Here is a 26,775-nt window from a genome sequence, read left to right as displayed (position 1 = left end):
TCACTTGACTGTGTGGGCCCCATGTGGAATTCTAACAGCATCCAGGTAGCGACAATGGGGCTTTGTTTTTTAAAAGAGGACATGGCTGTTTTAAATGAATCACTCACAACTCGGGCAATTATCTTGAGCTCTATAAGCTTCTCCGTTGCTAGGAAACCATCCCTCCAAGCTGGTAAGCCTTTGCTAAAGTATCGTCGTCGAGCGGTTCCACTTCTGCAGGCCCTGAGCCAGCCTGCTGTTCCAGTTAGTTCCCAGCAGAGGAAAAGCAGCAGTGGCCCGAAAACACCCCTCGGATGGCACCCATGGGGACCTGAGGTGGCTCAGGTGGCGGCGACCCCAGGACCCAGTCTGGGGGCACACTGCCTGGGGGCGGATCCCCAGTTTGTGGCCTTGGGTGAGGTACCCCTCTCTCTCTGTGCCTCAGTTTCCATCTTTGTAAAATAAGGAAATCACAGCATCCTCATTTACGGCGACTTGCCGAGGAAATGAGAAAAGCTCACAAAAAGCTCTCAGCACGGTGCCTGGTGCAGCGCACGGCTCAGAAGTGCCCGCTGTTAATACAACAACGACACGGAGCGTGAAGGGTAAGGATGCTGACAGGGCAGCTGGGCAAGTCACCGAGGGGCCCGCACTCCAGGCCAAGGCTCAAGGGCATACTCCAGTGGGTGTCAGGAGCCTCAGAGGCTCAGGGCTCGGGGGAAACAGGGTGATGGCTCTGCTTTCACCTGAGCAGAGGGTGGTCTGCAGTTGGGAAGAGGTCTGGCGAGGGGAGCAGAGTTTGAGCCTTGTTTCACGTGGCCCCTGGAGCGCTCGCCCTGTGGCCTGCCCACAGCTCAGCCCGGGGGCTCGTCCACGTGTGCCGCTCCGCGCAGGGCCCCGGCCCTCTAGCAGCCCCACACCCCTCTGTGCTACCATCTGGCTGCCAGCCCCTGAGCACGGCTCAGAGCTCCCGGCAAGGCCCCACCCTGGCTGCCCCCAAGAAAGGCCACGTGGAGGCCGGTCCCGCCTTTGCTGCTCCACCTGAGGCGAGTACTTGGACCTCTGGGGTCCTCACCTGTGAAAGTGGGCAGGAATCTGCCGAACGTGTCGGCTGTGAGATCAGAATGAAGGGACCTGAGTGTGTCCACTCCCCAGAGCCACTGCGACAAAGGACCACAAACTGGAGTGGTTTAAAACAACACACTTATTCTCCTACAGTCTGCGGCGGGGGGTGGGGGGCGGTCAGAAGTCCCACCTGGTCTCACTGGGCTAAAATCGATGTGTCGGCAGGGCTGTGCTCCTTCCAGAGGCTCTAGGGGAGAATCCATTTCCTTGCTTTTTCCAGCTCCTAGAGGCCACCCACACTCCTTGGCCTGTGGCCCCTTCCTCCATCTTCAGAGCCAGCGATGACAGGTGGAGTCCTCATGTCACATGTCTCTGACCCTTTTTGCACTGCTGCATCTCCCTCTGAGTACAGCCAACAGAGGTTCTCTACCTTCTGGGACTCATGTGACAGACTGCTCCTCCCTGGATAATCCAGGATATGCTCCCCATCTCAAGGTCCATCATCTTAATCACACCTGTGGAGTCCCAGAGGTGGTGCTCAGTCAGTGCTGGGTGGGGCTGGATTTGGTAGGGCTGAGACCACGGTATCGTCACCATCCTTTGGGCATCTGCCATGCGCCGGCGCTTCCACCATCTGAGTTTGAATTCAGACTCCTCAACTTACAAGTTCTATGAATTTCGGCACAAGTGAAATCTTACTCTCCCTAAGCCTCAGTTTCTCCAGGTGTAAAATGGGTATAACACTAGTACTCCCCCCCCTCCCCCCACAAAAAGGCAAAACATGAAGCCTAAACGAGATACTACCATGGGTTTAACAAGGTATTTTTTATTACCTCACTAGTCATCCCAGCAAGAAGGAGTGGCATCGCCCTCTATTTACACATGGGGTTCAGAGAGGTTAGCCCATTGTCCAAGGTCACACAGCCCGGAAGTGGTTTCCCCTCCTTTATCAGTGTCCTGGGGTGGAGTGGTTGATGAAGAACTTAGCCAAAGTCCTGCCAGCACACCCACCAGCACAGCCACTTCCTTCCTCCTGCTGGGCCCGAAGTTAAAACACCCTCTTGAAAGTGGAGGCAAGGCCTGGGCTCCCAGGAGGGGAGCAGGGAAGCCACGGGGTACATGAAGCGCTTCCCCACACAGTCTCTGGCTTATCTCAGCCATTGCAGCATGTGGGGCTGGGACTGTCTGGCTTCCAGAACCAATCCAGATGCCCTGTGGTCTGGTTCCTCCCAGATCCTGTTCCCCAGGACACTGAAGCATGTGTGGTGGTGCTGCTGGGGGAGCACCGTATTAGGAGTTAACTGGACCAAACTAGAAACGTGGCTCCAGCACCTGCTAGCTGTGTGATTTTGAGCCAATTCCTTCACCTCTCTGAACCTCAGTTTCCTCATCTGTGCCATATTCTCAAGTTGGATGTGAGGCTCAAAAAAGGTGAGGGGAGAGTGTGAGAATGTTTGAAAATCATGGTGGGCTATGCTTCCTTGCTTCAAAACAAAACAAAACAAAACAAGACAGCTGTCATTTATTGAGAGCTTACGTGCCAGGCACTGCACTTTGCAGGCCTTATCCAATTTAATCTCACCCCTCCCCTCACGACCCCAAACCACGAGGTCAGTACTATCATCAGCTCCATTTCCTCAGTGTTGAAATCAGAGCTCGGAAAGGTTAAAGGCTGCCGTAGAATCTGGAGGCAGGAAAGCCTGGAAGTGAGCCAGGCTTCCCTTGTGTATCCCCATCCGCCATATGTGCCTCCCGACGGGACCCATGGCCCATTAAAAACAAACAGCATTCCAAGCCTCATTTTCCATGTAACATTTGTTATTTTATTGGAAAAAGCTGGTATTAACATATTTATAATTTTATTCAACAGTTGGATAGTTTGTGAGACACCAAAGAAAACAAGAATGCACCTATGAGTTACAGAGTCCAAAATGGTCAGGCCTGTCTACTCTACCACCACTTATCCGATGCCACCGAGCGATCAGTCCTCAGAGAGTATTGAAATAAAAACAAAAACAACTCAACAACTTCACAATGACTATGTGAACGCCCGTACATTCAAGAAGAGCAGAAAATTTAAACGGTAAGGAAGCAAAGTTTGTGACTATGTTACTGGCCCTTCTGCCATGTCTAGTTTTGCCCCTCCCCCTCAGCATCTTTTCTCAACACACATTTTATTCATAATTTGCTTTGGACATCACTATCTTCCAGGGATCCAAAGGCATGCTTTTTCTTCTGAGATCTTTTTCTTTCTTTCCCTTTTTTTTTTTTTCCTTTCTGGTTTGGTATCCAAAGTTTAAAACAGAGTAAGGAACCAGGAACTGTATTAAGACCTCCTTTTGAATACAGATTTGCACTTTGTAGAAATGGTCCATGTTAAATCTATGATCTGACAGTAACCTCTATCTGCAAATGCAAATTTCCTCTCAGCATCTGAATCACAAAGGGAAATGGATCACACCAAATACCCCAGTAATTGTGTAAGGCCCTCAGAGCTGGATTTTGGCTTCAACAAGATTTCTATACAATTTACCACATTTTGAACCTCTTTACAAAGGGAAAAAGAGGAATCCATCCCTGTGATTGTTAACTTTAGTTAGAATAGATATGTACATATAATACTGTCCAGGTCACCTGGATTTTACAGTGATATATAAACAAACATTCTTCATTCATGTTGATTAAGAAAAAAAAATCAATGGACCCATTTCCTTGTGTAATTATCGTATGGCTGGAAGTGAGTGCACATGCGTGCTGTGCTTTGACACACACAAAAGTAGACCATTATCTGTTGAGAAAAATCTCGGGTTGGGCCTATTTCCTGGGTTAGGTTACATCTTGTAAAAAAAAAATGTCGGATTCGGTTGGGCCTCTGAACTCCGCTTTTTGAATCAAAATGCAAGCCACGTGGCTCTGCTGCCAGTTCCAAGGGCAAAGACAAGTGGGCGTGGTGGGTGGGTGGGCCGATCTGGTCCTGACAGCGGGAGGAACTGTCCTGGAAATACCGCATTCTCTGTGGCCCGAGGGGAAGTGTCCTTCGGGACTGAGGGTCATAAAAGAAAATATATCCTAAAATGGTCATAACATGCAATTTTCTTTTGGAGGCAGTTCAGTGCATCTGGAAAAGGAGCTGGGGTACAGATGTGGAGTGGAGAGAGGGCGGAGTTCCTCGTTACCCAACAGGTGAGGGGCACCCCGGGGGTCTTCTGCATTCTGTGTCTCGATTCTCCCCGGACCCTCGTCATTGTCCCACCTGCTCTGTCCTGCTTCACAAGATGAAGAGATGTTTCCAGAAGCTTCCAGGCTAGAATGCTGCTTTAACATAAGCCACCAACGTGGTGGGTTATAAAGGGCCTTGTGGGAGCGCCTGGATGGGATTCCTGACTCCCCCCTTGGTTGGTGCAGGCCTTGGGCCTCAGTTTTCTTGTACGCACAATGGGAATGACAAGTTATTCACCTTTAATCCCTGGCACCTGGCACAGAGCCTGGCACTCAGTGCGCAGTTGGCATTTATGGAGGAAATGAATAGGCACCCAGTTCACAGGGTCGTGATGAAGATGCAGAAAGATCATGGAGGGAGCCAGTACGAGTTCCCACGAGGTGTCAGTGACGGTTGCAGGATGACAGGAGAGCCACAGGGCGGCTGCAGGGACAGACGCATGGGCCTGGGGGGCTGGCACCACGCCCAGCACGGGGCAGATGCTCGCGAAGGGTTGTTTAAATGGTGAAGAAAACAGGCACACACATGGGATTCCATTCCCCTTCCTCTCAAGAAACTGTAACAGACCTGGGATATTCAAAGACATTAAAATAACCTAAAAGAGCTTGCAAATTCTCAGCATGAATTCACGATCCAAAAAGCAAAACAGTGAGACCCTCGGCTCTGAAACAGTGGCAATTGCTCCATTTATCATCAAAAGAATCCCTGGCTGGCTTGTTTGAGCTTCGTTCTCCGTCCCCGGAGCCCTGATCTGGGGCCAGTGAGGCGCGCGAGAGAAATGGCTCCGGGGCTCCCTCGTCCCCAGAAAGGAACCTCTGGAGTGAAAAATTAACGCGCAGAGGTAAAAATCCTAATAAGGTGGGAACGACTGCACGCGGTTAAAGTACGGGATGAAAGAACTGAACTTCAAGGCCGACAATCACGTCGGTTTACTGTGAATCCTTTTTCCTGTTTTCAAACAATCACCAGCAAAGGCGGTCCGGCCCCGGGATGCTGGACGGACGGCCCGGCGCCCCCTGGTGGCCGCTCCGCGCGTGGCCGTGTGGCGCCTAGTGCATGTCGGAGTTCACCTTGTCCTGGAAGATGTACAGGTTGTTGGTGGCCGCGATGGCGATGATGTTCTCGGCCGGGTGCCAGGCCGTGTGCAGGATCTTTTTGGTGAAGTCCAAGCTGTCCACGCTGATGTCGTCCCGCCTCCGCTTGCCGCCCACGCACACGCGCCGCGGCTTGAGCACCGCCCGGGGCTTGCTGCTCTCCCGCGACGCCTCCAGGGTCACATCCCGCTTGGTGTTCCGGTCAAACATGCGAAAGAAGTTGTTGTAGGCCCCGGTCATGATGACGCTGGCGGGAGACGGAGCGGCGTCAGGCAGGGCAACAGAAGAGAGAAGCCCGCCCCTCCTCCCGGGGCTGCAGGGCCATCGCCCGGGAAGCAGACGGGGGACACGCCTGCCTCTTCCCACCTTCTCTTAGGGTCTCTTGTCCTCCCTCACATCTCAACTCTACGCTGACAAAAGGCAGGCCCCTGAATCAGCCAGATGTGGCCTCCTGGTGGGGACCCAGGACCCTCCTGTTGTCTGAATAGTTGAGTGACTAAATGATCACTGTCTGCACACCATCAATGTGCAGGTGTTCACAGACCTCCCGTGTTCTCCTAACGAGCATTCTATATTTGTCTATCCACTCCCCACCTCTTCTCCCTACCTCTCCTAAGGAGAAGGGATTCCTGTTGGACCAGAGGAAGGACGTTAATCTACACAGTAAGAGATGGGAGAGAAAAGAATACCACCTACATGGGCCTGGGCCTGGAGAAAGGGGTTGGGTTTTGGAGCAGCTGGGGGCAGGGCATACAAAGTAACTGGGGAGGTGGGAGTGAATTCCAGAAAACGATACTGAGGGTAAGGAAGTGGTCCCCTTCAATGTTCTTCAGGAGAGATGCGGACAGACTGGAATCCCTCCTCCCTTTAGGAGATGAACTGTGCTTCCTGACGGTGTCATTGCTCCAAGATGAGCCACGAGGACCCCTCGGTTTACAAGGGTTATGCACATAAGCCATGTCTTCAGTATCACCCAAGTCACGGGAGTAATCCCGTGCACTGGTCTGTGTAGGGTCAGATGTTCAGGCTCCCCGAATGACGCTGAGCCACAGGCTGAAAGTGACATATGTCCTGGTAACATATTTCCTTCTTGTGGGAGAACCTGGGCTGACACCAGGAGAGTGTGGTACCTGAGGCCCCAGCCTGTAGCATCTTCACCTCCCCTGTAGCCCACCTCCCCGGGGCCCACATGAGAATGGACAAGTTGTCATCACAAGTCACCCGTCACCTCGCCTGTGGACCATGTCTTAATGTCGGCCCTTTCTAGATGCTGATGGCCTGGGTGTGGGTTGGGGAGGCCCCTCTGCTGCCTGGTTCCTGAAACTGCTCAAGGAGAGGGGTCTCCCCAGCAGAGGGAAGAGGGTAGAGTGGCATCCGTCTCCCAATGTGATTGATACAGCACTTTGTTTCCTTCCTAACTGATAAGTCTGCCCCTCCGGCCTCTGATCCTTCACAGAAAGGACCTTTCACTTGGCTTGGGGCCTGGCAAGTCTGGGCCAGGAACCCCGTTTAGGTTCCGGCCCACAAGCAGCTGCCTGCCCGGGCTGTGCGGTTCCTGGAGATGGCCGTGTGCCCGTGAGGCCAGCCTCCCACCAGAGCCACAACCTGCACGTTAGCGCTTGGTGCCACCTCCCCTCGACACCCAAACCGCTCTCCCTGACCTTGTGTTCAGAGATGGATGGGTAGGTATTTGGGGGCAATGAGGATGGAAAACCCCTTCTATAAAGTGGCACTTCCGCAGATGTTCCAGGGGCGTCCAGGCGGAAGGGGGTGAGGCCTACCCGGGCCCCAGCAGGGGGCAGAGGACACGTGCCAACTGGGTGGTAGGAGAGGCGCTCCATAGAAAGACTGTTCGCAAATGTTCTGGAAGGTTCTAAGGGAACACGGAAAGTGCTGTGCCCTGGGACTGGTACATTTGGAGATTTTGAAACTACCCCGAGGCCTGAGAGGGAAGGGGAGGGAGGAGTCACAGGAGAGAGAGAGAGAGAAAGAGACAGAGCCAGAGAGGTCTGTGTGAAGGGGGCTGTCCTCTGCAGGGAGCTGTGCCCAAAGGGACACAGTCAGCCAAGATGACAGGAAACAAGGGGGAATAAACGCTCTGGCCTCTCTCTCCACCCTCAGTCTCCTTCTAGGGTCCTCAGTGGTTAAACCCGGCCAGAAGCCAGTGGGCACGGAGGCCTGTGGATGCAGCCCATGGGGTCGGCCTCCAGGTATAGTCTCTGTGGAGGAGGGTGGAGATGGGAGCTGGAGGGGCAAGTGGGGAGCCCTCCCGGCTCACCTCGCAGCGCTAATTGCCCGTGGGCCAGCAGCGCCCGCCTGTGCCTCTACCTCTCCGGCAGAGGCGGGGCGGTGGGGGTGGGGGGGCTCCCGGCGCAGGTGTGTCTTGTCTGAGTCCCCAGGACCTGGCTTGGCCACCTATGTGGGAAGTGGTCCTTGAAAGAAAGACAACCCCTGGCAGCAGCGGACAGGAACAGACCAAGCAGAGCCGCCCAGCCCTCATGCCCCGGGGACGGGGACGACGAAAACTCAGTAAATGCTTTGTAAACCAAATGCACTGAAGGGCCAGAAGCTTCTCTCATTCACTGCCAGACCTGCAGGTTCAGAAGGTACCTGCCCCCAGTAGGGGCTCACTAAGTATCTGACGAATGAATGAACGAGTGAATGGATCACTGAATGCCGGGGCAGGGTCACACACAGTCACAGCCACCCTCGGAAGACTTAGGAAGGCACGAAACAAGCTGCGTGACCACCCCCTGCACAGGGACAGGGGACAGGCCAGGGGTGAGTGGAGGGGGCTTCTTGGACGCTATCTGGGGAGGGGTGGCACGTGGCAGTCAAAGGGTTCTGCCTTTTAAGAGGTTTGTGTAATCCCCGGACGTGAAGGGCGGGTGGTGGAGAACTCTAGCGCGCTTTCTGGCTATAGTCTCTTCTGTTCTGAAACCTTAACTGCTGTGAACAGATCCGAGTGCTGCAGAGGAAATGACATGCTGCGGAGGTGCTGGGTGGGCGTGAGGCGCCCCCCAGCGCTGCTGGCGTGGGATAGGGGGGTGGGGGACAGTGCCCTCTGCTCCCTCCTTCCCAAAGAAGCCCCCCTTCTCTCCTCAGAGGTCAGCTCACACCAGGGAAGGCTGGGTTGGCTCTGATGTCGCCTAAGTTATGGCCCGTGAGACTTCACGACAGTGCCACCGCCCATGCGTCACTGGAGCGCAAGCCCAGGTCTCTCGGGGCTGCCCTGGGGCTGCTGTGTGTGCCAGCGGCTTCTCCTCGGGGTCCAGGAGTGTGACCCTTGCCCGGGTCATCACCGGAGTGCAGCGGCTCAGCCAGCCAAGGGTCGGCCTTGTTTGGGCCAGAAGACAGGGAGGAGGACAGGGTGAGGTTGGGCCTCCGAGGGGCTGGGGGTGGGGTCAGAGGGGCCATCCTGCCAGCCAGCGCCCAAGTGTCCCAAGGCCAGGGGATGGGCGGGGGGGAGCAGGGGGTGCTGCAGGGACAAGGCCCGTCATATTGACCTTGGCCTTCCCACACAGCCCGGGAGGTGATGCCGGGGAACCGCTCCCTGGATCCGCGCTCTCCACTGCCCTTCTTCCTGCCTCTCAGACGCAGCAGGGCTGGAGGGGCGAGAGGAGGGCAGGCGAGCAGGGGGCAGCGACCAGGGGCCGCTGCGGGTGCAGGGAAGCCGCGCCCGAGTCTTCGTGTTCAGGAGAGGCAGTGGGGCTGCGGGCACAGGCATGCAGGGCCGGACAGAGGCCCGGAGCCCCTTCTGCAAGGTGAGCGAGGAGGACCCGAGGCAGGGAGCGGGAGGGTGCACTGCGCTAGCTGCCAGCGTGCGTCTGTGCGTGTGTATGCGTGTGCACGCCCTGCGGAGGGACTCCTCAGGCCTCGGGGGTCAGGGGTGACCAGTGGGGATGAACTCTGACCTCCCGACTCGGGGCAGCAAGCCCACCAGGCCTGTCTGGTTCCACAGACAAGAGGGGGGCCTGCCTGGGACCCCGCCAGACGCCCCCTGTCCCTCCCACAGCTGGCGTGCGCTGGTGTCAGGCTCTGCATCAGGCCGGGTCGCGGGGTGGGCCCCCGGCACTGGGGCCCAGGCATAGGAGGTCAGTGCCGATGGAGGCAGGAGGGCCGGGCTTCATGATGAGGGGACTCCTGCTTTTGGTCCTTCCTGATCGCCCACTCTGCCTGGCCCTGGGACACTGGGTGACACTGGGATGACACTGCTAAGCCAGCAGCAAGAGAAGGTGGATTCTCTCCTTCTTCCACCCCTCCCTCATCTCCCCTCTCCTTGCGGTGTCCCTCACCCCCACCCTATGAGGTGGTCCTCCCAGAGCCTGCAAAGGAGGAGGGTGGCCTGCAGGGGCACAGACCCACCTAGAAGCTCTTAAAACCCATACCAGCCCCGCAGCCTGGGGGTAGGGGCAGCACGTTGGATGGGGGAGTCAGAGAGTCCCAAGGGCCAAGGCCTCCCTTCCCTGGGCCCAGAGCAGCTGCTGTGGAGCAGAAAGGGTGGAGCTCACCAGCTCAGACTGGGGTCAGGAGCCGGGCAGGAGGCCCTGATGCCGGGTGACCTGGGGAAGACAGGGAAGGAAGCCCTTCTCTCTCCACCTGCTTTACTTGGGCCTAAAACGCAAAGGCAAAGGCACACTCCACAAGCACATGCAGTGTGGACAGTGCTTGGGTCGGGTCAGCCACCTGGGTCCAGATCCCAGCTCTGCCCCTGACATGCTTCCTAGCTCCCCGTGCAGTTTTCCCATCTATAAAATGGGGTGAGGGACCCCAGCCCCTGGTGAGAATGGACTGGATAACAAGGTAAAACAGAACAGTGCTGAACTCAGTAAATCCCACCTCCTGTTATGTATTAAATGCCAACAGGTATTTCTGAATTCTAACCATCCGTGGGGCCTGAAGCCCCACCCACCTGTCTGACTGGGAGCCCAAGACTAGGGAAGCAGAAGGAGAGAGTAGGAATCTGCGTGCCAAGGGGCCCGACCAGGGGGGCCTCGCCCCCTCCCTCCCTGCTGGCAGGGGCGAGAGAAGAGAGAAGGCAGCCCTCCCGCCACCCATTTCTCTAGGGAACAGTTCACAGAACCCGGTGGGTGCTTTCACACAACACCCATCCTTCTTCTGAGCCATCAGGGGAAGGGAGAGTGAGATCATTCAAGTTATTTGTAACCCACACAGCTGCTAATCCTCCTTCCATTTGGCTGCGGGATCCAGCTGACACCTCTGGGGGAGGGGAGGGAGCCCCACCACACCTGCAGGGAGGGGTCTCTCTCACCTGGGAACACCAGGTCTCAGCACCCTGCAAACCACACTGGGACAGAATGGCCCATTGCTCCCATTCTTAGGTGTTCTCTAACATTCTAGAAGGTTCTTTTAACAGGTCCTGGCTGCCCTTGTCCCCAGGCTCTCTTCTTTCCACTGGGGAAAGGCTCCTGCCCCATCCCTGTGGTTCTGGAGAGTGTGACAATCATGGTGCTTTACTGCCCCCTGCTGGCCAACTGTGGCATGCAATAAATCATGTCCACGCTGATTGGCTCAAAAGTGAGCATGTGACCCAAACAAAGCCAATCAGATCCTTCCATGAGAATTTTCCATATACCTAGAAGGGTGATTGTGGGCTGGGAGGACAATGGAAGGGGGAGTATTTGGGGTCACCATCCCGAATAGCAAGGGGGAGCCATCTGTAGTAGGAGAGGATGAGGCTAGTGTTTAAGAAGAAGCAGGGAGGCTCAGAGATGGGAGTGGACAGAGAGGAGATGGCCCCAAAGGTACAGCATGAGCCCTGGGGTAGCCTTGCTGGAACTTCTCAGAACAAGCTTAGGCTTATCTGATTCCTGCAACTGGAAGATACTTGGTTGACACAGATACCTTCTTCCCAGGCAGAACAGATCAAGGGGAACTTCCTAGAAGAGGTGGCATTTGAGGTGGGTCTTGGTGGCTCCGCAGGGTTCTTTCAGACAAGACGAACAACAGACCGGTGTGTGCAAATCATCGGACCATCTGCTGCCAATATGGAGCCATGGCCTTGCCAGGAGTTTCACATACAGCGTCTTATCCTCAAAGCAGCCCTTGAAAGTCCTGATTTATTAGAACTACTTTCCAGGTGACCAGACTCAGAGAAGTCAGGTGGCTTATTCAAGCATGCAGTTGGAGAGTGGTGGAGCACGGTCTGGAAATCGAGGGTGTCTGACCCCCAAACCTCTGCCCCTTCCTCGCCCCCAGGCTGCCCATCTAAGTCTTGCTAGAGTTGGGTAACGGGCGCTGTGAGGGTTATCAGATGTCCACCTGCTCTGTGCTGCTACCTATACAACTGGCATGCTGGAAGCTTCCCGTTAACATGAGAAGGACAGAAAACGCTGAGCTGAGGGATTCAAGTTTGCTTTGGTTTTCAAGGGTGGGGGCCCTGGAGGGCAGCACTTGCTTCTCCCCTTTGCCTCTGAGCTCCTGGAAGGCTGGGACCAGGCTTTATTTACCTTGGGATCCTCCTCTATGGGGCTTGCTGGGCTCATGGGATGCTTGTGTTGAAGTGGAAGGAGGTGGCATACCCCTATGCCTTCCAGAAGGTCAACAACCACTGACTGGACACTCCTGAGGCCCCAAGTGAGGGGCTCAGGATGGGCTGAGCTACAGTCCCACTCCCAGCGACACCTCAACCAGTGGGGAAGGCAAACAGAGGCAAGATGAAAACATGTAATAAATGCAAAGACACAGAAGGAAAACCCAGGAGGCTGGGGGTGTCAAGATGCAGAGGACCCTGAGGGCTTCCTGGAGGAGGTGGCCTTGAGTTGAGTCAGTAAAGTGAGGTGACAGCAGGAGTGAGCCAGGTGCAGTGTGGTCAGGGTTCCACGGGGTGGGAGTAGAGCGGGTTGTGGAGGAAGGTGCAGGGACTACCAGGGCTGGGGTGGCTGGCATGTAAAGTGTATGGCAGTGAGAGGCAGGACAGCAGCTCCAGGCTGGGCACCCAAAAGCCAGGAAGAGAAGGCGGCTCCAGTCTCTGGAAGCCCAGCATGCCCGTTCATGGACGCCCCCTGGTGGTGATGTGAAGGAAAGGCGGGCAGTGGTCACAACCACTGGGAGCCCAACACATAAAGACAGAAAGACAGACAGGCAGACAGACAGACACACACGCAGTAGTACTGGAATCCCCTTTTTGCTGTCTTCTGAGATTCTAATAGACTCCCCAGCCCCAGACCTACTGCCGGTAATCCCTGGGGAACCCCCAGTGTGTCAGCCTGTGGGCAGGCCCCTGGAGGGAGTGCCGCGGGTCCCCTCTGACCCCGCTGCATCAGCCCAGTCTCAGGCCAGGGCCTCCACCTGGTTTTCTAAGTGTCCTTCAGCGGACCCCCTGTGCCCACCATACTGGTCCCTCTGAGAGCACTGTCCACTTGGAGACTCCTGAGCCCCAAGATGCTGGCAGAAGCTCTAGGGGATCCTCCACTCCTGGACACAGCAGCTCGACCCCCCCTTGCGTCCCCACCCATCTTCCCTGGTGGTCCCGGTGGGTCTGTGCTCACAGCCACACAGGGTGGTAGCACAGAAGCTCTCACATGACCACGGCAGTGCCAGACACACTCAGAACTCGGGGACAGCCCAGCCTGCTCCTGGCTGGACACGCAGGACTGACGGGGTCCACGTGGATGGACGTGCCCCGGGATGGCACCTGAGTTGAAGGCTGCCGGCTCTCACTCCGTGCCTTCTCCCTCGCCAAACCCGCTCCGCTTGTGAAGTGTGACGGGCAACAGGCCGATATCCTGGCCAGAGTGCTTTTCAGCCCTGCAAGTTCTGGTCACCTGGGTCCCTGCCCTGGGCCTTCCCTGTCCACACTCGCCCTGGGCTGAGCCAGGTGATGGGGAAGCAGGAACTCAGGTCAGGTTCAGAGCCATTTCCCAGGTGGGTGGGGCTGTGAGAGGCGGCTGCACCTGTGGAAGCCCCCAGCCACAAAAGGTGCAGCAGCTCTGCCATGCTCCCCGGAGCCCAATGGGCCTGAAGCTACAACCACGATGGCCGGAGGAGGGTGGAGGTGGGTGTAGACCAGTGGCTAAAGCCCTCCCCGCCTCGGGGCTCTGGCACCTGAACAGCCCTCAGTCCTGACAACGTGGGGAAGGGGCTGCACGGTGAGGGACCCGGAATTGACTAAAGATGTTTCCACTACCACTCAGGAGATGTTAGGTATAGTTTCAGAACATGAAGTTTCCTTTCTGCCCTTGAATCTGAGAGCTGAGAGCTCGAAGCTGCTACAAGAAAGACTGGGCCTCCTTGGAACACCTTGATTCCTCAGGCTTGATAACAGTTAGTCCCCCTGACACATCCCGCCCAGGTCACCAGCCGGCCCTGCAGAGTGGAAGGTCCCTAGTTAGGTGGGTGGGGTCCAAGGTCTGAGGTTACCTGTCGCTCCCATTCCAGGCGCATTCGAACTTGTCAAAAATGCAGTCGTTCTCATACAGGGAACAGAGCTTGCTCCGAAGGTAATCGTGGACCTGGTGAGAGAAGGGGATGGGGTGAGTCGAGGGGGGCACCCCGACAGTCCTGGCCCCCGTCCAGGAGGAGGGTCTCACTGAGCAGGGCTGTGTCCTCCGGGGTCTGGATGGCACTCCCAACTCAGCCCTGCTCATCAGGAAGGGTCCATAGTCTGGCACACGGCCGACCCCTGAGCTGTGGCCAGAGAGGGGACCAAATCCTGGCTTTGCTCCTCCCTGGCTGTGTGACCCTGGACAGTGACCTCACCCTCTCTGAGCCTTGGTTTATTCATCCTTAAAGTGATAAGAGCACTCACCTCATGGGCTGTTCCAGGATCAAATGTAAGTGACTATTTGGTATAGGGTCATGTCCTCTGAGGACAGGTGGTCACCGTGAGCACATTGGTGACCATCATGGAGAAAAGGGGAAGGAGAATTCACACAGGCCTCTCAAGCGTGATCTCGGCAGACGCCACCTGTCCTGTTTTATATAGATGAGGCACTGAAGCTCAGAGGTTAAGTAACTGGCCCAAAGTCACACAGCGTACAAGTGGAAGGCCAGGATCCTCTCCCAGGGTTACCAGACACCACAGGAGAGATGCTGATGCCCCATGACCTGCGTCCATCTGACTGTAGCCCCATCCCACAAGCTCTATAACCACGGGGCCTCCTGGGTGCCAGCTCTCTTTGGGGACATGGCCCTGCCCTCTGGGTGGCGGAAGGGGCAGGTAAATGGGTAACATGAAGCCTGAACTCCTGGCTCTGCCCCTTTGTGACCCAGGGGAGTCACTTAGCTGCTATGAGCCTCAGGTTTCCCCGTCTGAAAAGAGGGTCATGAGATTCCCCCTGCCGGAGAAGCGCATGAGGGTTCAGGGCAACGACCATGGGGCAAAGCACCAGGGAGGTGTTTGCGACCCCGATTAACTATGGAGGGATGGAGAGAAAGAAGTGTCCAACTCCTGCTGGGCAGTGACATTGGCCACAAACCAAGGGTCAAGTGCAGGGAGGGGTGGGGAAGAAAAAGGGGGGTTTTGTCCTTTTCCATCGGGGAACCTCTTATTCATCTTTAAAAACCCAGCTTTAGAGTAGGTCTCCTCCTCTGGCAGCCTCCCTGGATTCCCCCAGGCTGAACTTCTCTCTCTGATTCCTCAGAGCATCAAGTGCACCTGAGGCTCCTGCCCTGACTTAGCGTGTGTTTATATTGACCCCGCAGGCTGGAAGGTTCTTAACACAGGACTTCCTCAGGCCTCGGATGGCATGCCCCACCCCAGAGAGGGCTCCCTGCCCGCCCTGCTCGCGAAGCTTGCTCCACCGCCCTTCTCTTCCCACTCAACCTGCACTCCTGCTTTATTTTTATTTTGGGGCCCTGCCTCACAGCTTATGGGATCTTAGTTCCCCAATGAGGGATTGAACTCGGGCCCTTGGCAGTGAAAGTGCTGAGTCCTAGCCACTGGACCATCGGGGAATTCCCTGCACTACTGTTTTAAATTCTGTCCATACACTGACATCACCCAGATGTTTCTCTCCAGCCAGGACCTCTCTCCCCAAAGCCCACACTGGACCGTCCAGACCCCTCAAGGCTGGTGAACCCTGATCCCTCTACCGTCCCCCATCCTTTCTGGACAAAGGTACAAAGGCCACAGGTGACAGCGTGTTTCCACACACTTCTTGTCTCTCATACCCACACTCAGCCTGTCCAGGATCCAAAGCAATCCGGAGCCCAGTCCCTTCTCACCATATCTGTCCTACGTTGCCACCCTGCTCCAAGCACCACCACCCAGCTTATTGCAGACGACTTCTGGCTGCTCTCCCTGTGTCTGCCTACACCCCAATCCCCAGCCCTGGTTTATCTTACAGGCAGCAGAGGGATCCCTTTGAAACCAAGCTGAATCACGTCATGCCTCTGCTCAAAACCCTCCGGCGCACTCAAGTCCCCCCGGTCACCTCTCTGACCTCAGGCTCTTCTTCTCTCCCATATGTTCACTCTGCTCCAGCTGGCTCCTCACCATTTCTTTGTTTTGGCCATGCCGTGCGGCATGTGGGATCTTAGTTCCCTGACCAGGGATTGAACCAGCGCCCCCTGCATTGGAAGCGCAGTCTTAACCACTGGACCTCCAGGGAAGTCTCTCCTCACCATTTCTTGAGCGCACTAACCATGTTCCTGCCTCAGGACCTTTGCACTTGCTCTTCCCTCCTCTGGGAACACCCTCCCTGTAGAGGGCTCATGCCCTTATTTCCCCTAGGCTTCAGCATGCCTATTTTCTCTGCCTCAGCCCCTGGTTTGTCACTCTTTTGGAAGCTTGTGATTATTTCACCTATTTGCTAGGTTTCCGGTCATCTTCCCTGCTGAAACGGATGCCCCTCTAGGCAGGACTTACTTGTCTTGTTGCCTAACAATTTCCCAGTGGGGTGCACAGGGCCTGGCACATCACAGGGCCTCAATACATTTTTTAAAAATAAATGAGTGGGGTTATATGGAGATGGTGGGGCTGGGCTCCCCAGGTGGGCCACCTGTCTGAAGAAATAGCAGGGCCCTCCCCCTGCTGTTCCCCTTTCTCCACTCTGCTTCCTCAAAAGCCCTCAGCGGCTCTCACGTGGTGTGTGTCTGTGGCTAGAGGTCTCCTAGCCCATGGCCACAGCAGGCTCAGGTTCACTGTGTTCCTGTCATCTGGGACCCTTGAGGGTGAGGCCACGGCTCCTCCCTTCTTCTGAGCCCAGGGTCTAGTGGGGCACAAAGCACCAGCCCAGTATGTGTACGACTAAGATGAATAGGGATCAATGGTGCCTGAGGTCATTTCTGGACACAGATTAAGATGCTCGTGTTCACCCCTCCAGGTTGGCACGTTTGTGTGTGCTCCTTGCACTCAACGCAGCCTCACTGATGCACTCGTCCAAACACACGTGCTGTTCTCTCCCGCGTACTGAGTGCCTCCTGCCCTCTGGTGGCAGGGTGAGGAAGGGTGTTGACTATGGAGTAAGAAAGACCAATCTAAGGTCGGCTGCTTGCTACTCTACCACCACAGATATGCCATTTAACTCAATTTTCTCCAAATAAAATGGGATAGAGAGAACACTGTCCCCACCGCCCAGGACAGCTGGGAGGCTTAGAAGAGGAAAAGTGTGCCAAGGTCTTAGGTCAATGAAGCACATGCTAAGGCTCACTCAACACCCATCCCTACCCTTTTCTCCCTGTCTTCTTCAACCACAGAGGCCGTAAGCCTACTAATTTTTCCAGCCTGGTCATGGGCCTGTTCTAACCAATGAGTTGTAAGAGGTCTTCTCAGGAGTGTTCTGGGAAAATTTTTGTGTTCATAATAAAACATAGCACAGATCCAAGCAGCACAGCCTTTCACACTTCCTCCTTTCCTGAATGGAGGTCAACATAGTTCCTGGAGTTGTGGCAGCCGTTTTGCCACCATGAGGTATCAAACATGAAGGCAGAAAACCAACACTCAAACGATAGTGAACTAAATCACAGAAGTGGCTACTGGGACACTGGGCAGGTCACAAAGCCACTACTTAGTGGCCTAGATACTCCAGGCGTCCTGTGAAGGGAGAAAAGCCCCTATCTATTCAGTACTGCAAGCCAGCCAAACACAATTCTGCTTTACACAATTTCTAGCACCTAACAGCTAAAAGATGTTAGTTATGTTGGTTTTACATAAAGATTACTATTTTAGAATCAATAGGTCAGCTGGGCCAGAAGCCAAGCACCCAGCTTTGGACCTGGTCCTCCAGAGCAGTGATTCTCCCACTTTATTGGGTCCTCATGTGCTTTGGGAATCTGAAGGCTCTGGACCCTCTCCCCACAAAATGCTCACATTGAACACTGTCCCTAGCTTCAGGGTCTGGGGGCTTTTGCTGACACCAGGGACACGAAAGGCTGAGGGGCCTCAGAGGGCTGGACACAGTCATGTCCCTGGGCAGGCTCTGGGAAGGGCATGCTCTGGGAAGGTGCCAGAACAGTCAGTCCCACAGGCCTGAGCAGGGGTTAAGTCATTCCCGCCCCAGTCTCTGACCCCTCCCATTCCCAAGGGTAGAGGAGGGGCTGACCCCTTCCTGGGAAGTGCAGTGGGAGCTGGAGGCCTGCAGTAAACACAAGTGGCTAACACAGGGGTCCTTTCACGAATCCGTCATCCCAAGGAAGCTGGGGGACGGGGCAAGGGCACCGGAGCCGCCCCGGACGTCCCTGTGGGTGTGGAGATGCCAGAAGCACACGTGTCCCAGGTCAGGCTCTGAGTACCCCGTCTTCCCCTCTCAGCTCTGTGCCCCCTCCCAGTGGGGGCCCTCCGCCTCCCAGGACACAGCCCTCCCCCAGTCCTTGGCAGGGAAGGAAGACAGGGAAGGGAGCTGTGCAGCTCCCATTTGGGCCCCGAAGCTGTCACTGCCCAACTGCAAGGCAGCTCCCCATATCCTAAGCTCTCAGTATCCCAGGTTCCCTTCCTGTCAAGTGGGGCTGATATCACCCCATTCACAGGGCCAGTGAGGAATAGAGGAGAAAAATATATGTGGCACTCTGTGTGCACCCAATACTTGGTGACACTATGAGGGTTTGGCTGGGTTTTCTAGGGGGTGGGTACTGTTTTCCCACTCACATCTGCACAACCAAATCTTACTCATCCTACGAGGTCCAGCACAAATGTCACCTCCTTCAAGAAGCCTCCCAGACTGCCCCAGCTAAAGACATAACTGGCACAGCTTTAAAACAGTCCAATATTTCCGCCAAATTTTAACATCACATGAATTTTGTTTTCTATTCCCTAATATATATGGATGAATCATAACAGAAAAATAATAAACGACTTTCCAGGAAGGTGTCCCATGCTTCATCCTGTATGCCTGGCTGACAAAGCCTGCACTGAGGATTTAGAAATGTACCACGCTCCCACTTCACCACTGTATCACTAGCTAAGGATGCTCCCTGGGAGGGGGCAATGCTTAGCCTGCGTTAATGGTAGGACTGCAGACGCCGGCTCCAGGGGAGGGAAGCCATTGTCTGCTCCCTCAAACTGAGCCCAGCCTGATGCTCACCTTTGTCCCCTGGACCTGGGACTGCAGACCTAGTCACAGCCCTGCCTCAGGGCAGGAGCCAGCAAGCAGATGACACACAGCTTCCCGTGAGGCGGGGCTGAGCAAGTTCTCCTGTCCTTGGCTGAGCTAGGTGGGATGAGCTGTCTGATTTCTCAAGCCTCAGTGTCTTCACCTGCAAAATGGGCTTATGAAAGCCACCCTATAGCTGGGAAAGCCCCTCAGTGTGAGTTCTCAGCACAGGGAAGGCGGCAGCGGGTCTCCCACCCGCAGAGGGGCTGCGAGGTTTTCCAGGCATCAGTGCCCACCTGGTAGGTCTCTATGGGCCGCGCCTCCATGTTCAGGTCCCAGACCTTGACTGTGAGGTAATCGCGGGTGAGCATGTACCGGCCGCTGTGGCTGAACTTCACGTCCGACACGGAGGAAATAATTTCCGAGAAGAAGGAGCGGTTACTGGGGTCCTCGGGCTCTTCGAATACTGCGGAGACAAAAACAACCACCGTCACTGGGCTGCTCCCACCCGTGGGGTCCAAACAACAGACGACTCCATTTCCACTCTGGGTTCATGTGGTAGGTCATTTATTCATTCATCAAACTTATAACTAAATACAGGTCAGGCCCAGGCCCAGACGGATCCTCCAAAGAAGGAAGAACCAGCTCTTGGAACAGTGTTTATTGAGCATTTACTCTAAGCCAGATTCTGTGCTGAGCCTTTCCCGTGTGTTACCTTATCTAACCCCACAATAAAAATATCAGGTTGGTACCACTAATATTCCCATTTTATAGCCAAGAAAACTGAGGCATGGATGGCCTCAGAGCTGGAAAAAGTGGTGGAGGAGGGATTTGAACCCAGAGCTGTACTCAATGTGCTGCTCTCTGCTGCCTCCTGCTGGTGATGCCAAATGCCAGGACTGTGAGGTGTCCGGGCACCCTCGAAGCTGCTGGACCACGTCCTGGACTAGGCTGGGCACCACCTGTGGTTCTAACTGGCTCTGGGGCCTCTGTTCATGGTGCACTGGGCACACACGGCCGAGCACCACTCATAGGTATGTTCCGTTTGTCTGCCACGCGGGTTGTAGCAAAATCAAACCTCGCCACCACGGATGCAGCCTGAGTCCCGTTTGCTGCCTGCCACCCACCTCCTCTTATTTTAGACCAGCTGCTCCACACAGGAAGTTGCTTACCTGACCCCTGAAGGAAACAGCTTGCTGCCTTTACCAGAGATCCCAGAGTGGGCAGCGAGCGGCTCCCCAAGCAGCATCCCTTCCCTGCTGTCCCCCATAGCCAGGGCTTCCTGACACAGGGAGGTCCCCATGCAGCAGGACAAGCTCTTCCAAGTTCCATGTCTGTTGCTGGCTGTCCCAGTAGTTTGCCCACCTCACTGGACAATCAGATCCTACAGTGGCCCTGGTGCTGCAGCAGGATAGAAATGAGGGTCCCTGCTGACCACTTAGGACCTGGGCCATGGATGGGCCTGGGGGTCAGGGAAGAGGATGGGGTGGTGGGTTGGCAGCCATCTACAGCCAGTCTGGAAGGACTTTTAAACATTTGACAACCTGACCAGCTGTCCCCATGGGCACCGGCTGAGTGGCTGCCCTGCCTACTTGTCTCAAGGCTCCAGGCTTAAAACAGGGAAGCAGAGATCACATGTCCCCAGAGGCTCACAGGAGTGCCCTTCCTGCTGGCCCCTCCTATGTGGGAAAGTCCCATATCCCACTTCCTAGGTCTGTCCCAGCCCCTTACCCCCATCTGGGAACCCGTTCTTCTTATTGTCCAAGGTAGACACTGCTCCTGCCTTTCCCAGAGATACAACTCCTGCCCAGCTCCCCTCTCCAGGGTGGCTGGAAACATTTCATGCCGATCGGATGCTCTCATGTGGTCATGCCTACATGCATTCACTCATCCTCTCAGTTAACCAGTCCATACTGAGCGCCCACCATAGCCAGGCACTGTTTGAGGTCCTGGAATGCTGCAGTGAGCAACACCCCCATTCTCCTGGAGCCCACAATCTCCTCCCAGAGACAGACAGTAAAACTCAGTGACATGTGATACCATTGGGCCGTGGTGGAAGAAAGATAAAGTAAGTGAGGAGACAGAGAGAAATGGGGGCTGCTGATTTGGATAGACAGGGCCTCTGTGGGAGAGCACATCTGAGCAGAGACGTGAATGAAGTGAGATACCAGGGAGTAGGACTCCAGGCAGAAGTCATAGCACGTGCAAAGGCCCTGAGACAGGGATGAGCCGAAGGCCACGTAGGCTGAGAAAGGCGAGAGCGAGGGGCTGTAAGCCATGGGAAGGGCGTCATCCTGTAGGCAACAGGGAGCCACAGAAGGGCTCGGAGAGAGGAAGGGCATGGCAAGATTTGGTTTTCTCCAGGATTCCCCTCCCTGCAGTGGGGAGGAGACCTCCTTGTGGGTCACCTTTAGCCTCTAAAACCTCTGCATTCTGATTGGTCATCTCACATAATCGTGTTTTGTGCCCTGGTACACTGACACCTTTATTTTTGCAGGTATAAACATTCGTAAGTTTTCTTTGTTAAGCCAAAAAATTTAAATCAATGACATTTCCCTCTTAGATGCCTGGAATAAAGACAAATTCAATATTTGATTTCTTACTTAAACTAAAGCACTGAGATTCTGTATTGTCTTTAAATGAACAGGGGTATAGACCTAATACTTGGGAGAAATGGGGCAGAAGGTTTGAAAGAAGATGCACCTCAAACTCTCTTCAGGGATCTGGGTAGCCCCCAGCACTTCCCCTGGTACGTGGCAGGAACTCTCTCTCGACTGAATTAGCATCTCTGCTGCTAGGCGTCAGACAGAAGGTAAGATATAAAAACATAAAGCGGGGTCTGTCTCTTGCACCCCGACTCTGTACCCCTCGCCTGCCTCGGTGGATTCCTCCAGCCTCCACCCAAACCACTAGGGCTGGTCCTGCTCACTCCGCCCTGCACCCGGCAGGGCTCCTGGCACGCTCTGTGGGGTTTCGGTAGGCAGATGGGGACCAAAATCACAGAGGAGCATCCGCACCGGATGTCACAGAGCCAGGGGCTGCGTCTTCTGCTAGCTTTAAGGAGCAGGAAACCACAAAGGTCAAGGGCTGAGAGGATGACCTAATCCATAGTTGAAAACAGAAGCACCAAACGGCCCACTGCAACCTCAGTTCTGGCTGTACTTGGGCACTTCTGATGGTTTCTTTAAGCACAAAATCACCAGAACTGAAAAAGATTAGCGGGAAGGATATTAACAAGCCTGAAAAAAGTTATACCTAGAAGTTCTTAGTTTTCTTGTCAAACATTTCTATGAAATTTTTGATACAAATATTTTTTGTCAAAAGACTGCAGAATCTTCCGTATCAATCCCTCCCCCTCCCCCCAGACACAACCTGCACGTCCCCAGGCCATTAATAAGAGATAAGGGGGTCTCCCTTCTAATTGACGGAATCACTAAGGACATTTCACAGTAATTATTGCTGCCGTGAGTTCAAAGAATTGCATCCCAGAGCCCCTGTCACTTGTGGTGGGCTCTATCCCACCTCTCTCGCCTGCCCTAATTATTTTGTAGTTGGAGGGCTCCGAAACAGCAGAAATCTCTGTCCGATCGTTTTTTTTAAAAAAATAACTTTGCATAATTAAGGCTCTCATGGCCCTAGCTGGTTCCCTGACAATGGCATCCTCCTCTCTGGGTGTCACTGTTGTCACACACGGGGGAAGGGTGAGGAGACCCCTTCCTGCCTCCCTCGCCTAAGTGAAGTGAAGGGACCCTGGGGAGGTTCTGAATCACCCGTGATCCAAGGAAACAGAAGTGAAGCCTGAGGTGCGGGCCAGCCTTCCTCTCCAGCCTTGCACACAACTCTGATGTGTCCCTCTTCTGCTTAAAGCCCTCCATTGTTCCCAGTGCCCGCAGGATCAAGGTTCAAGATCCCACATGTAGCTGCCAAGCTCCTTCCTAACTGGGCCCCAACTGGCCCTGCTGCTCCAGCTTCACATACCTAAATTCCCAGGGCCTCGAACAGGGTGAGACAAGCAAGACCCCTAGGGCACCACACGGAACAAGTCACTCTGGGGTCGCCTTAAATGAATGCCTCCTTCAATGTTGTGACTTAGGCATCTCGCTTGCCTCATCCTAACCCTTGCCCGGCCATATACCAGGCAGCAGGGCAGAGCCAAGCTCTGGGTGACCTCAGACAAACCCCTTAACCTCTCTGAGTCCAAGTTTCCTCACCTGGAGGACAAGCATGGTTAGACCTCCAGAGGTAATACCTAGAAGCACCGGGCCCAGTGACAGACTTGAGTAGCTGTTCAATAAAACTGCATAACTGTTTTTATAGTTATTTTTCACATTGTTTTCTCTCCCTGAAATTTCCTTTCCCATTTTTAGCCTCTGTCTTTCTCACCAACTCCTGTACATCCTTCAGAACCCCAACTCAAACATCCTGTTCTCTGTGCAGCTTGTCCAGATGTTCTCTGAAGAAATGAAATGCTCACCCTCGCTGCCCTCACAGCCCCGGGATGCCCTCTCGTATGGCATCAGTGAGGATGCCTGGTCACCTCATGGGGCTGGGAGCTCTTGGGGCAGGGGGTTCTGCCTTTGTCATCGGTCATCCTGGCATCCCTGCCCAGCCTGGAACCAGGCTCAGAGCCCAGCCTTGCTCACAGAGTGGACAGGACCTTCTGGTGCTGCCTGCCTATGTGGCCTCTTCTCCGTGCCTTTCCTGACATATTTCTTTCCCCACCTGGTATGATGCCACTTACATGTCTAGGCACAGCAGTGAAACCTGTATCTGCTAGAAGTGGCCTCTGGGAGCCCGTGGCTTTTGCTCTGTGTCCCTCTCAGTGGCACCAGCTATGTGCCACTCCTCATTGTCAGCACGTGGGTGGTCTTCTCTGGGCATGGGTCGGGAAGTGGGGGGTAAACTGAGCAGGCAGAATTGATCAGATGGGGCTGGGATGAAGGGAGGTTCAGGGCTGATGGAAGAGCTGCCCTGGCTTGAGCCATACGCTCAGGGACAATGGCGCAGGGCAGTGAAACCCTGAGAGAAACATGGCCATACGGAAGTGGGGCTGCAGTCTGCGGAGGTGGACAGCACAGGAGGAGACGGGCCTGAAGGAGCAGACGGGTCCTGCCCAGTCCTTGCTCCTGGCTGCCCTGGTAACGGGTCCCTCCTCTGCTCTGATATCATACAAGAGCCTCCACTTGAATGACGAGCACACGCATCCAGCCTAGTCCTACCTTCCCACCTTGGGCTCCAGGAGGAGCTGCGGTGGGGAGGTGGTCCCTGCAGCCGAGGGAGAAGCGGTGGGGTTGTGGACCACAGGGTACCTGTTGCTCCCGCACGATGCCACTGTTGGGGGAGATGCCTCCTGCGAGGCCACCTTCCCGCCCCCGCCCCCCTGCCACCGGGAAGGCTGAGGCCGTGCGGCGGGGCCGGGACAGGCAGTCACTCGAAGGCGGTGGGCACAATGAACTCTTCTCTGCTTATGACTGTCCCCTGCTCAGCACCGTGTGATGGACCCCGTTGGACAAAATAACGTCCACCCCAACTGTGGCCCCCCGCTGTCCCTTCACCCCACTGCAGCCAAGCCCCTCTCACGGCACGCCCCTCACCCCCTTCCCTCTGCCGCCTCTCGTCCCAGGCTCACTCTTTTTCATTCTTCAAGGTGCAGAGATGCCTCCTCCGACCACCTTAATTTAAAGCTGACCACATCAGAGCAGCCGCAAAGCCTTCAGAGACTTGCCCGCTGTCACGCTCCCATTTACTTACTAGTCTGCTTGCTCCATAAAGCCAGGCGCCCTCTCTCTGCACAAAGCCTGCGGCCACCCCTCACCCTCTCTCACCCTCCATTCTCCATTCAGTCCGTGGGCAAAGCCAACCTTCCACTCACTGCACCCAGCCCGCTCGGGGCGTCAGCATCCTTCATCTGGGTTACTGGGCTAATCTCCCAGCTGGCCCCCCACTTCCACCCTCCTCTCTGCAGCCAGGGGGCTCCTATTAAAACACAGCCAGGCAAAGCCCCCTGTGGCTCCTGTCCTTTCAGAGTAAACCCAGAGCCCCCACCATGGTCTGTAAAGTCCTCTGCATGTGGACCCTCTGCTCTCCACATGTGCAGCCTCCTCTCTCCGTGCGCCTCTAACCTCACCCCCACCTCCCCCGACTCTGCTCCTGCCACACGGGCCTCAGGATCCAGCTACAAGGCCCTGGCTGTGCCCTCTGTTGGGGGCTTTACCCTGGCTCTGCCCCCAGATATCTGGAGCCTCTCCAACAGAGGGGAGCTAGGTCTGGTCTTTCTATCCCAGATCCATTACCAGGGATGAGTCCTGGGAGTCTACCCCACCCAGACCCTTTAAGTGAACCTGGCTCATCCACAGTTTCCATAAGAGTTCTTTGTTCTCAAGGCTTCTGTGAAGATTAAGTGAGAAAGAACACAGGCTGATAGGCATGAGACTACTGGAGCCTCTATCCTGGTTCCACCTAGCTGTGTGACCTTAGGGAAATGTCTTAACCTCTCTGTGCCTCTGTGTGATAAACGATAATGGCCCCCAAAGACGGCCGCATCCTCAGCCCTGGAACCTGTACATGCTACCTCACATGACAAGACTTTGTAGATGTTAAGTTAAGGGTCTTGAGCTGCAGAGATTATCCTGGGTGGGATTACAGGTGGGCCCTCTGTAATCATAAGAGAGAAGGAGGAAGGTCAAAGGCAGAAGAGATGGCATGATGGAAGCAGGGGTTGGAGTGATGCATTTTGAAGATGGAAAAGGATCGTGGGTGACCTCTAGAAGCTGGAAAAGACAAGGAAACAGATTCTTCCCCGAAGCCTCCAGAAGGAATGCAGGCCTGGCGACACCTAAATTTTAGACCTCTGCGCTCTAGAACTGTAAAAGAATATATCTGTGTTGTTTTCAGCCACTGTTTGTTACAGCAGCCAGAAGAAACCAATACACTCGGTTTCCTCATCTATAAAATGAATAATCGAGTACCTCCATCATAGGGTAGCTCTCAGAACTTAATGAGATGTAAACTTCGAGCAGCTCGGGGTGTGTAGCAAGCCCTTGACCAATGTTAACTGCGGTTCCTGCTTCAACCAGCATCGGGCTGTCACAGAGTAGGGGTTCCACCAGGGGGAGCAATTGTCATTACCACCTATTCTAGGGAATCTTCGTGCTTCGGCACAGCCCTTCCTTTTGGCAGACTCTGTGCTGTGAAAAGCAGAAATAACTGTCTATTTTGAGGATTCAAGCACAGTCGTTTCCATGGTTACCCTGTCATAATGACTAGCAGACAAAAGACCCGGATTTCTACTGCTTTGGAGAAACACAGCAAGCTGTGGGCTGGGTAGCAGCAGCCCGTGCTTCCTGGCTCTGCCCTTGACGGGGAGGAGCCTGGGGAAGCCACTGCATTTCTCTGACCTCGGTTTCCTCATCGGCCCAACGGCAGAAGTCAACACGTGATCCACTTGTGATCCGGGACGCCCTTCCTTCAGAGAACAGAAAATCACGGTCTTATCTGTTGAGAAAATGATGCTGTGACCATTCATCTCTGGGGGTGTCTCTATCAGCCATCCCCTGAGTTCTGAGTACTAACTAAGTAAATATATAGAAGTGAGATGCAAAGAATGGGTCCTAACCTCCAAGTCTCTTTATAAAGAGACCTGGCTCCAATAACAACCATTTGATCTGATTAAAAATAACTACCTAATTGGCAAGACAAGGCCTTGCCAGACAAGGGCTAAGAACAAACGCGATCTGGAGAAAGCAAACAGCAGGGCGGATATCTCCTCTACTCACAACTTATGGCAAATTAAATGAGGGAAGGAAAACAGAAGCTGTAATGTATTGTACAAAGACTGATGAACAATCCTGCCACTGGCATTAATGAGAAAGTGCAGAGTATTGAGTTTGAGAATGAAAAGAAAATTCTAGAAAAATTTAACATA

General features: G+C 54.7%; 1 protein-coding gene across 2 annotated transcripts in view; it reads right to left on the bottom strand.

Moving 5' to 3' along the window:
* Nucleotides 1–2,851: 2,851 nt before the first annotated feature.
* Nucleotides 2,852–26,775, bottom strand: part of PPP2R2C (protein phosphatase 2 regulatory subunit Bgamma) — a 137,490-nt gene continuing 113,566 nt past the window's right edge. For both annotated transcript variants that reach the window (XM_032633684.1, XM_032633683.1), the window contains exons 7-9: nt 19,148–19,317; nt 13,741–13,832; nt 2,852–5,605 (exon numbers count right to left, since the gene is read on the bottom strand). In XM_032633684.1, the coding sequence (XP_032489575.1) occupies nt 5,314–5,605; nt 13,741–13,832; nt 19,148–19,317 (554 nt within the window). In that variant the 3' untranslated portion in view covers nt 2,852–5,313. The remainder of the gene's footprint in view (nt 5,606–13,740; nt 13,833–19,147; nt 19,318–26,775) is intronic.

This window comes from Phocoena sinus, chromosome 5 (genome assembly GCF_008692025.1).
Source record: "Phocoena sinus isolate mPhoSin1 chromosome 5, mPhoSin1.pri, whole genome shotgun sequence".
NCBI classification, from domain to species: domain Eukaryota; kingdom Metazoa; phylum Chordata; class Mammalia; order Artiodactyla; family Phocoenidae; genus Phocoena; species Phocoena sinus.
Note: the sequence above shows the minus strand (reverse complement) of the source record. Positions and strands in the feature narration are given on the sequence as shown.